Source organism: Carcharodon carcharias, chromosome 10 (assembly GCF_017639515.1).
Source record: "Carcharodon carcharias isolate sCarCar2 chromosome 10, sCarCar2.pri, whole genome shotgun sequence".
Classification (NCBI taxonomy): Eukaryota; Metazoa; Chordata; class Chondrichthyes; order Lamniformes; family Lamnidae; genus Carcharodon; species Carcharodon carcharias.
Genome location: NC_054476.1, coordinates 64,570,812 through 64,583,043, shown reverse-complemented (window position 1 = coordinate 64,583,043; position 12,232 = coordinate 64,570,812). Strand labels below are relative to the sequence as shown.

The 12,232-nt window shown below is 44.0% G+C and overlaps 1 protein-coding gene across 2 annotated transcripts in view; it reads right to left on the bottom strand.

Moving 5' to 3' along the window:
* Nucleotides 1–4,193: 4,193 nt before the first annotated feature.
* The window catches only part of LOC121283056 (tetraspanin-32-like), a 72,808-nt gene continuing 64,769 nt past the window's right edge, over nucleotides 4,194–12,232 (bottom strand). For both annotated transcript variants that reach the window (XM_041197055.1, XM_041197054.1), the window contains 3 exons: nucleotides 11,660–11,746; nucleotides 8,773–8,856; nucleotides 4,194–4,660 (listed from right to left, as the gene is read on the bottom strand). In XM_041197055.1, the coding sequence (XP_041052989.1) occupies nucleotides 4,556–4,660; nucleotides 8,773–8,856; nucleotides 11,660–11,746 (276 nt within the window). In that variant the 3' untranslated portion in view covers nucleotides 4,194–4,555. The remainder of the gene's footprint in view (nucleotides 4,661–8,772; nucleotides 8,857–11,659; nucleotides 11,747–12,232) is intronic.

The following is a 12,232-nucleotide window of genomic DNA, read 5'->3' as shown; positions in this document are numbered from 1 at the left end:
CCTGGTCTGGCCTACATGTGACTCTGAAATGGCCTGGCTTGTATCAAACCACTAGAAAGCCAAAAAGGAACGAAACCAGACAGACCAGCTGGCATTGACCTAGGCACTGGAAACGACAATGGTAAACTCAGTCCTGTTGACCCTGTAAAGCCCTCCTTACAAACATCTGGGACCATCTACAGGGACAAGGGCAGCAAACACATGTGAACACCACCAGCTGGAAGTTCCCCTCCAAGCCACTCACCATAATATATCGCCATTCCTGCACTGTCGCTGGGTCAAAATCCTGCAACTCCCTCCCTAACAGCACAGGGGGTGTACCTACACCACATGGACCGCAGTGGTTCAAGAAGGCAGCTCACTGACAGTTTTCAATTAGGCATGGGCAATAAATGCTGGCCTAGCCAGTGACATGCACATACCAGGAATGAATTTTAAAAAAAGACAGGCATATATGAAAAAGAAGAGCAGGAGAGGTGTATTCGCTAACATTTATCACTCAACCAACACTGGCAAAAATGGATTATTCAGTCATTTATCTCACTCTAGTCTGTGGGACTTTGCTGTGTATAACTTGACTGCTGTGTTTGCCTACATAATCACAGTGACTAAACTGCTAAGGTACCCAGTGGTTGTGAGGTGTTTTGGAATGAGGATGTGAAATGTGCCATACAAGTACAAGCATGTCTGTGATTCTAAAAGCCTATGTGCCCTGTATTATGTTTGAAAGCAGCATGTATGCATTAATGTGGAGTGGCAGTTGATTATTCTGCATCTATTCCACAACTGGACTGGGAATTTTATAAAATTAGAGTACTTAATTTCTACCTTCAACAGTGATAAGAATTTCGACAGTTAGTTGGAGTCTGAGGTCCATACAAGTGCAAATTCCGACAGGAGTCATTGAATAATGATCAAGACTGTGTAACCTACCTAATTTTGTCCTCCTTAACCTCAGGGAGCTGAGGTTAATTATAGCACCGCAGCAACTGTCCCTGGCTCTGGTCAGCTAACAATACAGAATGGATTAATCCTAGGACATGCCACGCTGGTATGTTGCTGAGCATCACACCAGGTGGATCATTACTCAATAAGCCATTGCCAGCAAGGGTTAGTACCAAGTACTTAAGTGTAACAAACAGACACTCACTGCAGTAAAGTCCATCTGAAGAAGCTGAGAACATTGCATAATTAATCCTTTCATCAGTGGAAGCAGCATCGTACAGAAGTTGCATTGTTTATTAAACACTGGGGCTATTCATCTGTCAATCATGTCATTTCGCTGCCTGTGCGTGTGAGTCACATAGTGGGTACCAAACAGTGAAACGTTTTAATTTTGGAATGAGCAGAATTTAACACTTCAGGGTAGGAGAAACTGTTAATTTGTAGATGCATGTGAGGGAAGGGATGCACTGATACAAGAACTTCCTTCAATTAAAGGCAGAAAGGAGTATTACTGCTCTGTGAGAATGCCAATATGTGCAAAGGCAACATATAGGCTAAGTGAAATGCAATGGTATGAGAATAAGACTAAAATGATACTTAAATAGGGTGCCAAGGAACTATTGTATTTTTCCTAATATTATTGTGGGATACTTTGTCTTGTGTGTGTGTGTGTATGATTCTATGTGTGTGGCTAATTTAATTAAACTAGAGATGGTTCGACTGCAAGGTTTAAAGTATCAGAGAAGTGAGGTGTAAAACAGGCATTTGAAATGGAGATGAGTAAACTAGGTGAGATCTCAGCAGAGACAATGAGCAGAATTTTGCCCTCAGATGGCGGCGGCGGGCCCCACCGGCTCCGTGGCGGGTGTACAGCTGACCCCCACCACTGAAATGGGGCCAACCGCCATTTTGAGTGGGCGGGCCAATTAAGGCCTGCCCAGCGGCCTGCCCGACAGGAAGCTCTAAGCGCTTCCTGTATGGGGGCTGGAGGGATTCCCCATCTGTCAAAGATTCCCCATCTGTCAGGGAGCAGTGCACGCGAAAGAGCACACTGCTCCCTAACGCAAAGTGCTGTCTCAGGGAGTTTACTGACAGGTAAGAAAAGTCAAAAAATAGAGAAATATTAAAATTATTAACATGTCCCCCTCATGTGACAATGTCATACGAGACGGGACATGTTAACAAGAAACACATAAAGTTTATTAATTGTTTAAAAAACGGACATGAAACTTCATCCCGCCAGTGGATGAAGTTTCAAGAAAAATCTGGAGCCCGCTGGGGCTCCTGGCCTGCCTGCCAGCCTTAAGGTTGGACGGGCAGGTCTTTAATTATCTTACTTAGCCTGTCAATGGCTTCAATTGGCCATTGACAGGTCGGCGGGCGGACAGCTGGTTTCGCTGTCCGCCCGCCTTCCTAAAAATTTAAAGGGACCGGGATGACGTCGGGGATTCCTCCTCAAGTCATCCTGCATCATTTTCCCCTCAGTGAGTTGGCCCCGCCCCCAAATCATCAAGGGGAAAATCCTGGCCAATATGAATGAAATTTTCATTTTTAGGTAAGTGGGAAAGGTGTTTGATTTTCAAAGGGGTGTGGAAAATGTTCACTACTGGCAAGATAAATAAGGCAAGGTTATTACGTTGATTTTTACAAAAAGTGCTGGCCACAATGATAACATGAAAGATTGTTATATTCTGGGAAAGTAACTTCTAAAGACAAGGGGAAACAATAGGATTTACAGATCAAAAAGGGAGAAATATATTTAAAGAAGGATGGAAGACTATGTGAGGTGTGGCATGTGAGATCTTGAAAGGTGGCTGTATGAAACAGATTTGGGAAAAAGTCACTAGCTACCTTGCAGAAGTTTGCTGTTTCAGTAACCAAAGTTATGTTAAAAGCCTTGAAATTCCATTGTCCAGTGGGTGCTTGTGATAATACTGCTGGATGACTTTATAAATTTGGAATCTATTTGGACTGTTGCCTTAAAGGGGCAGTCTGGATACGTTGGAATTTTGGGAACTGTTATAACTGTGTAACTGTAATCTTGTGTTTGTTTAAGTTTTTTCTTCTTTCGTTAAAAATGTTTTAATTTAATCTTTAAAATCTCTAAAGGTGGTAGTGGACTCATTACTTCTGACTTCAGTGCACAAACCTTATCATAATAAATACAAATTTCAAAATTGTTGTGATAGCGTGGCCAAGTTTCCCTTGTGGATTTGGTCAGCCTGGCAAATATCACCTGCCATATCATAACAGGGATGACAGTCTGAATACAGCAGGACAATACGAGAAGTGGGTTAATAGCAAAAACGGGGATGAACATGCTTTGTTCAGACACCAGCATTATGACACCCAGCATGTGTTACAAGAAGAAGAAGCTGTAGTTACCGAAAGGTGATAAAAATATCACATTGCCGGCTGAGACTCTACATGCACTGATTACTAAACCAGAATGCTTCTCTTTAAAGGGGTCATACACCTGTGTTTGACACTACTACCAAATTCTTGTTCATTGCAGCTTGTTGTTCCAAAGTAGGTAAGAATTAAACATTATGCCAGACTATAGGTAGCTGAGTCAACAGCAGCTTCTTCTCTCCAGCCTCTCACACCTACCCATCAATCCATGCTCCTTTCAGTGCCTAACACAATCCCTCCCTCCAGCTCCTAACCCAACTGTACCCCTCGTCCTCTCCAGCCTTGATACTCGTTCCTTCCCAACCTCACTTCCTCTCCTACACTAATCAATGTTTCCTCACTCCTAATCAACCAGAGTGGAAGCACTGTCTGTGATTCTGAAACATGGGTTACTATTACATAGGCTTCCCAGGAATAGGATCAGTAGGGACAGGCAGAAGCTCATTGATCAGCCTTCCACATTTTCCAATGGTGCGGGAGTCTAAGACAATCTTAAAATTAGAACCAGGCCAGTCAGGAGAGAAGTTAGGACACACTTCTTCATGCAAAGGGTTGTAGAAGTGTGGAACTCACTCCCACAAAAAGCAGTAGATGCTAGCTCAATTAATAATTTATTCTGGGAACAACAGACTTTAACTAGGCAATGATATAAAAGGATATAGAGCCAAGACAAGTAGATGGAGTTTAGGTACAGATCAGCCATTATCTCATTGAATGGCAGATCTCATTGAATGAATAGACTCGAGGGGCTGAATGGCCTACTTATGTTCTTGTGTTCATATGTTCCCCATCCCAATTGCCAACCCCAGTAAGAAGAATCACTGAGCTTCTCAATGTTCATTTTTAAAATCATTTTGTTTTAAAATTATATATTTTTAAAAAGGAATCACATAGTCGCAGAATCACAATATCAAAGTTTCTTGCTACAACAGCATGATGCAAAGCATAGTGCACTTTAAAAGCAGAATCTGCAGGCACAATGCAGTGGAGAGAGAAGGTAGATCTGGGGATTTGCTCACAATAGATTGAGTGAAGTAGATATGCATTCATTTGCCTTCCTTCAGAATGAGAATGTAAGATACTTCAGTGCAAAGAGAATCTGAAATCTGAGAGGGGAGACATCTTTCACAGTATCAGGAAAGCTCAGTTCACAGGGTGTTTCTTTCTGTCCAACCAGCTCCTAGTTTCTGATTCCAGCTCAGTGCTCACTACTGTTGGCCACCTTGTACTTCCCTTTCGTGTGCCAACTCACGGTCAAGCAACCAGCAAAGCAGAGGAAGGCAGCAAGGATCATTCCATAAACCTGGAGGGACAACAGAAACTAGCAGTTAATATCAATATATAAAAGTCAAGTTTAAAAAAAAAGTTCCATCCTGTTTTCTTTCCGATTCCTAACCTCTTAATTGTTGACTCCGGTACATGGTTTTAATGCTTTATCATAGTGAACAGCTTGCCATAATTTACAAAACCTCTACTTTGTCCTGCCACTTAAAAAACTTGTATAGCTGAACCCACAGGTCTCTTTATCTCCTTTCAAATGTTAACCATTTGGTTTGTATTTCTTTTCCGAAATTACCTCACATTTCTCAACATTAGATTTAATCTGATGCATATCTGTTGAAGAGTCATATGGACTCAAAGAGTTAACTGTATTCCTCTCCGCAGATGCTGTCAGACCTGCTGAGTTTTTCCAGGTATTTTTGTTTTTGTTTTGGATTTCCAGCATCTGCAGTTTTTTGCTTTTATCTTATGCGCATATCTGCCTGTGTCTGCCTTCCTAAAGTCACTTATGCCTTTTTTCACAATTAACCACCTCTCTACGTTTGTGTCTTCTGCAAATTTTGATATCGTGGCTTCTATTCCCAAGCGTGCATATATAAAACTAAAGCACAGAAGGAGGCCATGCAGCCCGTCCTTGCCAGAACGAGAAGGGTAATGGTACAAACACTGCAATCTAAGTGATATCAAAATTTACACTAGTCTGTTTCCTGTCCTCTAGCTAACTTGCTGCCTTTGCTGTTAATGTTTACCTTCATTTTAAATGTGCCACTGAGGTGACACGTTATGAAACAACTAACCGATGTCACACGATCTGCCCTCCTGTTAATCAATAACTCAGAATCAGGGCCCAGTACAGTGGTGTGCCTATAGTCTGTTTTCATGACACTATTCTGTCTCCCAATGATGTGACTTCTCCAGCAAGTCCCTGCATGGGCTACACATGGGGCTGGATTTTACACTGAGGGCGGGCTTGCTGCACTCCAGCATAAATTTCGGGGGTGGGCCCACCTCCATTCAGCTGGCTCGCCCCCCACTTTAATTTTCTTGGCCTTTAATTAGCATGAGGCGGGGCTTACTTCTACCTCCAGGAGAACGTCCCGCCTCATAGAGCAGCCAGCAGTGCCAAGCAGGAGAGATGGCCATTGCCAGTACTGCAGGCAGGCCTAGGAGGTCACATTCAGTGATGGACCCGGATATTGAGGTAAGTCTGAGATCTTGCTGGGGCCAGGGTGGGCCAGGTCCAAGCGAGGAGGAGTGGGCTAGGGGGGCATGTTGGACAGGGCTGGAGGGACGGTGGCCTAGAGAGGCAAAGCTGTGGCAGGGAAGGCCTCCAACTGACACATGGGCCCAGGAAGGAGGCACTCCGCACCCCCTTTAACTGACAAGCCGCACTCAGGGTTAAAGCTGCCAGCTACATGTTGGGCACAGGCCTCTTCTGCTGCCCATTATAAAGCCATACATTCAATGAAAAGACATGGTGCGCCTGAGGTTTGAACTCAAAACCTCCTATTTTTCAGGGAGGCGCATTAACCCACTAAACCATAAAGCCAATCATCAGTGTGGGTTTTGAAGTCAGGTCTCCTGGAATTGAACCCATAAACTTCTGATCTAGGGCAGTGAGTGCGTCCACTAAGCCACTGCTGACACTCCCACTGCCCATTATATCGAAGCAGTGGCAGAATGAGGCCCTCAATTAATTGGGCATTAATTGCCCACTTAAGGGCCTCAATTGGGCTACAAGTGAGCAACCCATCCGATGTCTCTACAGCTGCCTGTAAAATCGTGGAGGGGGTGGGGCAGGTGGACCTGCAGCAGGTACGCTGCTGTCGGCACAGCGCGCTAATTTATGGGTCCACCTGTCTGTTTTCCCACCTCATGGGTGGCCCGTAAAATTCTGCCCATGATGATGAAAAGAAGCACTTACTGTAAATATATACTTGCACAATAAAATCATTTTTGTAATATGCAGTTCAGTGTTCTGTAGCTCAGGGCCTCAGTGCCTGCAGTCGCTTGGTGATGACCAAGTGAATCTATGGTAAACTATGGGAATGGAAACATAGGCACAGGTGTAGGCCATTCAACTCCTTGAGTATGTTTCACCACTTAATCAGGTCATGGCTGAACAGATCAGAGCAGCAACAAAAAATGTGGCTGAAACTTTAAAATAAGATGATGAGGATATTATTTAAGTAACAGCAAAATTATGCTCCTTTAATAGCCTCAGAAATAGAAAAGAAAGTGGAAGCAGCTGATAGATAACAGATCTGTCCACATTTGACATGGCTTCAGCAACCCTGTCAGTTTCATTCACCAGCCCAGATAGGATCAATGGGGCTCACTAAGGTAGTGTAGATGTGAATGAGGCACTGAGCACAAGGAAACCAGAAGATTGCATGGAAGTGGAATCTGATATTGCTGAGTGGAGATTTCCCAAATGTCACTTTTTAATTGTAAAATGAATCAATGGCAATCTCACGGGTTTGCCTGGCATTTATGGGTGCACTGCATTGCTGCTTAAGCAGACATGTGGCAACTGGCTGACATGGCCAATGATTCTAATCTTTTGCCACACAATCAAGAGAGAGATCTTGCATGCAGTGCTTGCTGGGCAGAGTAGTTTCTCTTAAAAGCTCTACACATGCTCTTCCTGAACAGGGAGGCCAGTCAGTGTATCAAAGGTGGAAGCACTGATTCCTATGGGCATATTCCTTCAGGCATAGGAAAACTGTACGATGTGAGGGGTGGATGCCAGCCTCCATAATATGCAGATCTGTGTCTTAGGGTGTGGGCTTTGAGGGTGGCCTCTAAACACTCCATTGACTTTTACAGGAAGGAAAAATCATGTGGGTTTATAATGATTTATCAGTTCAACACTACTCATTTAAACCCATTCAGAATGAAAGTTCCACCAATTGTTCTGGAGGTTTACATATTCTTCATAGTGGTTTCCCTTATCTTTTTCCCACAGGTCCTGTCAATTTTATATTTCCCATGTTAATCCCTTTAGAACAAAGTTCTGTCCCCCTAGCAGAATTCTTTTGTAGTTGGTCTTTTCAAAATACAGTAAACTATGAGTTTTCCGGCCCTCTACCACCTGGAATTCTCTAGCAACTGGGATTTCTGACAGCTTGGGGTAGCATTTTCCTGTCGGCAATCGGGGGCGGGGTCTGTTTGCCAACGTGTAAAATGACGTGCAGTGTTGTCGGGTGGGCGTCCCGACACCACTGCATGTCGATCAGATATTCAGTTCGGCAGGCAAACAGCCGACTCAGCTGCATGCCCGCCGAACCATCAAAGGCCTATTAAGGCCTGTTAAAAAGTAATTAAAGTAATTAACTGAGCTGCCCGTCCAACCTTAAGGTTAGTGGGCAGGCGAAGAGCCCAGGTGGCTTTTGTATTTATCATGAAACCTCATCCACAGGCGGGATGAGGTTTCATGAAGGGTTTATTATTTAAATAAAAATTTTTGAAATAAATAGTGGACATGTCCCAGATCATGTGACAGTTTCACATGAGGGGACATGTCCTTAAATTTTTTTCCCACCTTCATTCAAATATCCATAACTTAAACAAATCTCCCTGAGACACCTCCGTGTGCGCGAAAGAGTGCAAGGAGCCGCTCAGGGTATTCTCCTGCCCACACAGGGAGCGCTCAGTGCTTGCGGGTGCACGTCACAATGGGTAGGCCTTAATTGGCTCACCCATGTAAAATGGCGTCGCAGCAGGTTCGCGCCCGCCCCCGCACAACCCCCCCACCCCCCCTCCCACCCCAACGGGGTGAAAATTCTGGCCTTGATTTTTTTTTTTAAATCAATCACTCTCTGTTCATGTAATGCATTATTTAAAAAAAACTAATATAATAACAATAGATTGTAAATCTGCAGAAGCAGTTCTTAGGTTTTACATTGAAATTATGAAATTATTGGGTCAGTTTTGGCTATTGTGCCTCAACAAAGATATAACGCATCTTGTCTTGTGTCCAGAGTAACGTAACTCCCTGTTAGCTGACATTTTTGATTAACTAGCATCAATCGTTCTCCAAGCATGCCAGATAACAAAGATCTTGCTGTATTCTTAAGGTAAGAAGAATATTCGTCAAGCTGAAAGTGCAGTGCAGCTCTGGTTTGACTTTACCGTGACAATTCCCAGCAACACCATCAGTGCTTCAACAATAGCCATGAGGCCAGTGATCTGATCCTCCACTGCCTGAAGACAATCCTAATGGACAAAACATGTGGTTACGAAAATTCACACCTGAAAGTCTTTATGGAAGAAGCAATACCTTTAAGGATAAAAACACAGGTTCAACAAGCCTTCTCTCATTCAACTCTCAGCTTGATTCAGTCTATGCACAAATGAGCTGACCTCACTGGATAAAGTGAGATTGGTTATTTGTATTAACTTGCTGGTGCTCTGGGCAGGTCTCTCACCAGGTGATGGAAGCATTGAGGGTACGCTGTTGGATAGCAGTAGCCAAAAAAAAGGCTGCAGGCTATCTGCTGTAATCCGGGCACATCTCCAGTATGGAGGGAGGGGGACAACAGAAGTAGGGATGAGCAAAGGGATGGAAAAAAGAAAAGGGGTGCCAGGAGTGTCAAAGTGCAGAGAAGTCACATTTTATCTTAGATGCATTCAGACAGCTGCCTTTCTGGTAAGGCTCCTTGTCCTATTTGGGCTCTCGGCCCTCAAAGGTGCACTTGGAACCTGTGGATCCAGCATTTCCATGCTCAACTTTCCAGAAAATAGCTCCTTTAGGGTATTGGGGGGGGGGGTGTCCACCATTGTGTTAGCAGCCGCAGAAAGTTGTGGATTTGAACTCTATTCCATGATCTTAATCCATAATCTATGTTAACGTTCTAATGCAGCACTGAGGGAGTGCTGCATTCCAAAAGGTGCTATCTTTTGTATGAGATATTAAATCAACAATGTCCGTTAGAAATCCCATGACATTGTTCAAAGAAGAGCAAGAAGCTGCCCAGTAACCTGAGCAACATACCTCCCTCACCCATTGCCATTGTCATTTCATTGTTGTTAGTGAGATCTTGCTGTGTGCAGAATGGCTGACAAGTTTGCCTGCACAACAACGTCACTGTATGCCAAATTAATTCATTGCATGCTTTGAGGTGCTTCTCTGAGATGTAATAAGGTACAATGACTCCCAAGTTAGCCTGGGCCTTCGAATGCCCTAACTGCCCTGAAAACAGGCTGGAATAGGGATATACAGGGTCCTCAACTTAGTTGGCAGTTCCTGGTGAAGGGGGCAGTGCAGGAGGTAATTCCGTCTGGGCAACCTTTGCTTGCCCATGATAAATGGGTGGAAACCTATGCTGGGCCTTCCTCAACCTTGCAGAACTTAGACACCAGTAATCCTACACATGATTCATGCTGCTGAACATAATTCCATCTGATTCATACTGCTGTTCATAATCCTACACATGATCCATACTGTTGCCTCTAATCCTCGACAAGGACCCTATTGCTGTCCGTAATCCTACATATGGTTCCTACTGCTGTCCATAATCCTACACACAGTCCCTACTGCTGTCTGTAATGCAGTACAAGGTCCCACTGCTGTCTGTAATCTTACACATGGTCCCTATTGCTGTCTGTAATCCTACACACGGACCCTTCTGCTGTCTGTAATCCAAGACAAGGTCCCACTGCTGTCAGTAAACCTACACATGGTACCTACTGCTCTCCGTAATCTTACACAAGGTCCCTGCTGCTCTCTGTAATCCAAGACAAGGTCCCCACTGCTGTCTGTAATCCTACATATGGTCCCTATTGCTGTCTGTAATACTACACACGGTACCTGTTGCTGTCTGTAATCCAAAACAAGGTCCCTATTGCTGTCTGTAATCTAAGGCACGGTCCCTATTGCTGTCTGTAATCTGAGGCACGGTCCCTATTGCTGTCTGTAATCCAAGGCACTATCCCTACTGCTGTCTCTAATCCTACACACAGTCCCTCCTGCTGTCTATAATCCTACACACAGAACCTACTGCTGCCTGTAATCTAAGATACGGTCCCTACTGCAGTCTGTAATCCTACACACAGTCCCTTCTGCTGTCTGTAATCCAAGACAAGGTCCCCACTGCTGTCTGTAATCCTACATATGGTCCCTATTGCTGTCTGTAATACTACACACGGTACCTGCTGCTTTCTGTAATCCAAACAAGGTCCCTATTGCTGTCTGTAATCTAAGGCACGGTCCCTATTGCTGTCTGTAATCCAAGGCACTATCCCTACTGCTGTCTCTAATCCTACACACGGTCCCTACTGCTGTCCATAATCCTACACACAGTACCTACTGCTGCTTGTAATCTAAGATACGGTCCCTACTGCAGTCTGTAATCCTACACACAGTCCCTACTGCTGTCCATAATCCTACACATGGTCCCTACTGCTGTCTGTAATCCAAGGCAAGGTCCCCACTGCTCTCTGTAATCCTACACATGGTACCTACTGCTGTCTGTAATCCAAGACAAGGTCCCTACTGCTGTCTGTACTCTAAGATAAAGTCCCTATTGTTGTCCGTAATCCTACACACAGTCCCTACTGCTGTCCGTAATCCTACACCGTGTCTATTGTTGTCTGTAATCCTAGAAACGGTCCCTACTGCTGTCTGTAATCCTAGACAAGGCCCCTATTGCTGTCCTTAATCCAAGGCACCGTCCCTACTGCTGTCTGTAATCTAAGACATGGTCTGTACTGCTGCCTGTAAGCCTGGACATGATCCATACTGTTGCCTGTAATCCTGGACGTGATCTATACTGCTGTCTGTAATCCTAGACATGGTCCCTACTGCTGTCTGTAATCTAAGGCACGGCCCCTACTGCTGCCTGTAATCCTAAACACGGGTCTTACTGCTGCCTGTAATCCTAGACCTGGTCCCTACTGTTGCCTGTAATCCTGGACATGATCCATACTGCTGCCTATTATCCTGGACACAGTCCCTATTGCTCTCTGTAATCCTAGACATGATCTTTCATGTTCTCTTTAGTTGCAATACTTGCCATACCTTTAGAGGAGGGCCTTCTGCAAAGCACGTTTCATTCTCAACAGGGTTGTAGTGGCTGAATGTTGAGTTTTTTCCACAGCAAAGAAACTATAAGAAAATAGAGAAATGATAGGTTAATTAGCTACAACTCAAAATAAAATAGTGTGCATAGGGAATCCTGAAATTTGTGCAAAATAAGAATTAAGACTGTGACCAAATTCTGTGTTAAATTGAAGGCACATGCATTCTATTGAATAGGGTTCATGTAACTTCTGATTTTAACAATGAGTTTGTGCACAATCTAAGCTTTTGTTGGGTGCTTTAGAAAGGAAGGATTTGGATTCATTCAGTCTTTTACCCCCAAATCTCCCCTATTCCCTATTCTCAATCCTGAAAGCTCTAAATTTTGTTGCAATCATTTCCAGTGCCTTAGTACTTCTCCTAAGTGGCTATTTTTTGTATATAAACGTAGCGAATTATGTTACAACTGGGACTGAAGGAGTGTGCAGTTTCTCTAGCCCCACTAGTCCACAGGTTGCACCATGAGTGTAAATGTTTTATGCACTCAGCACAATGGCCAATTGTTTACTTTTG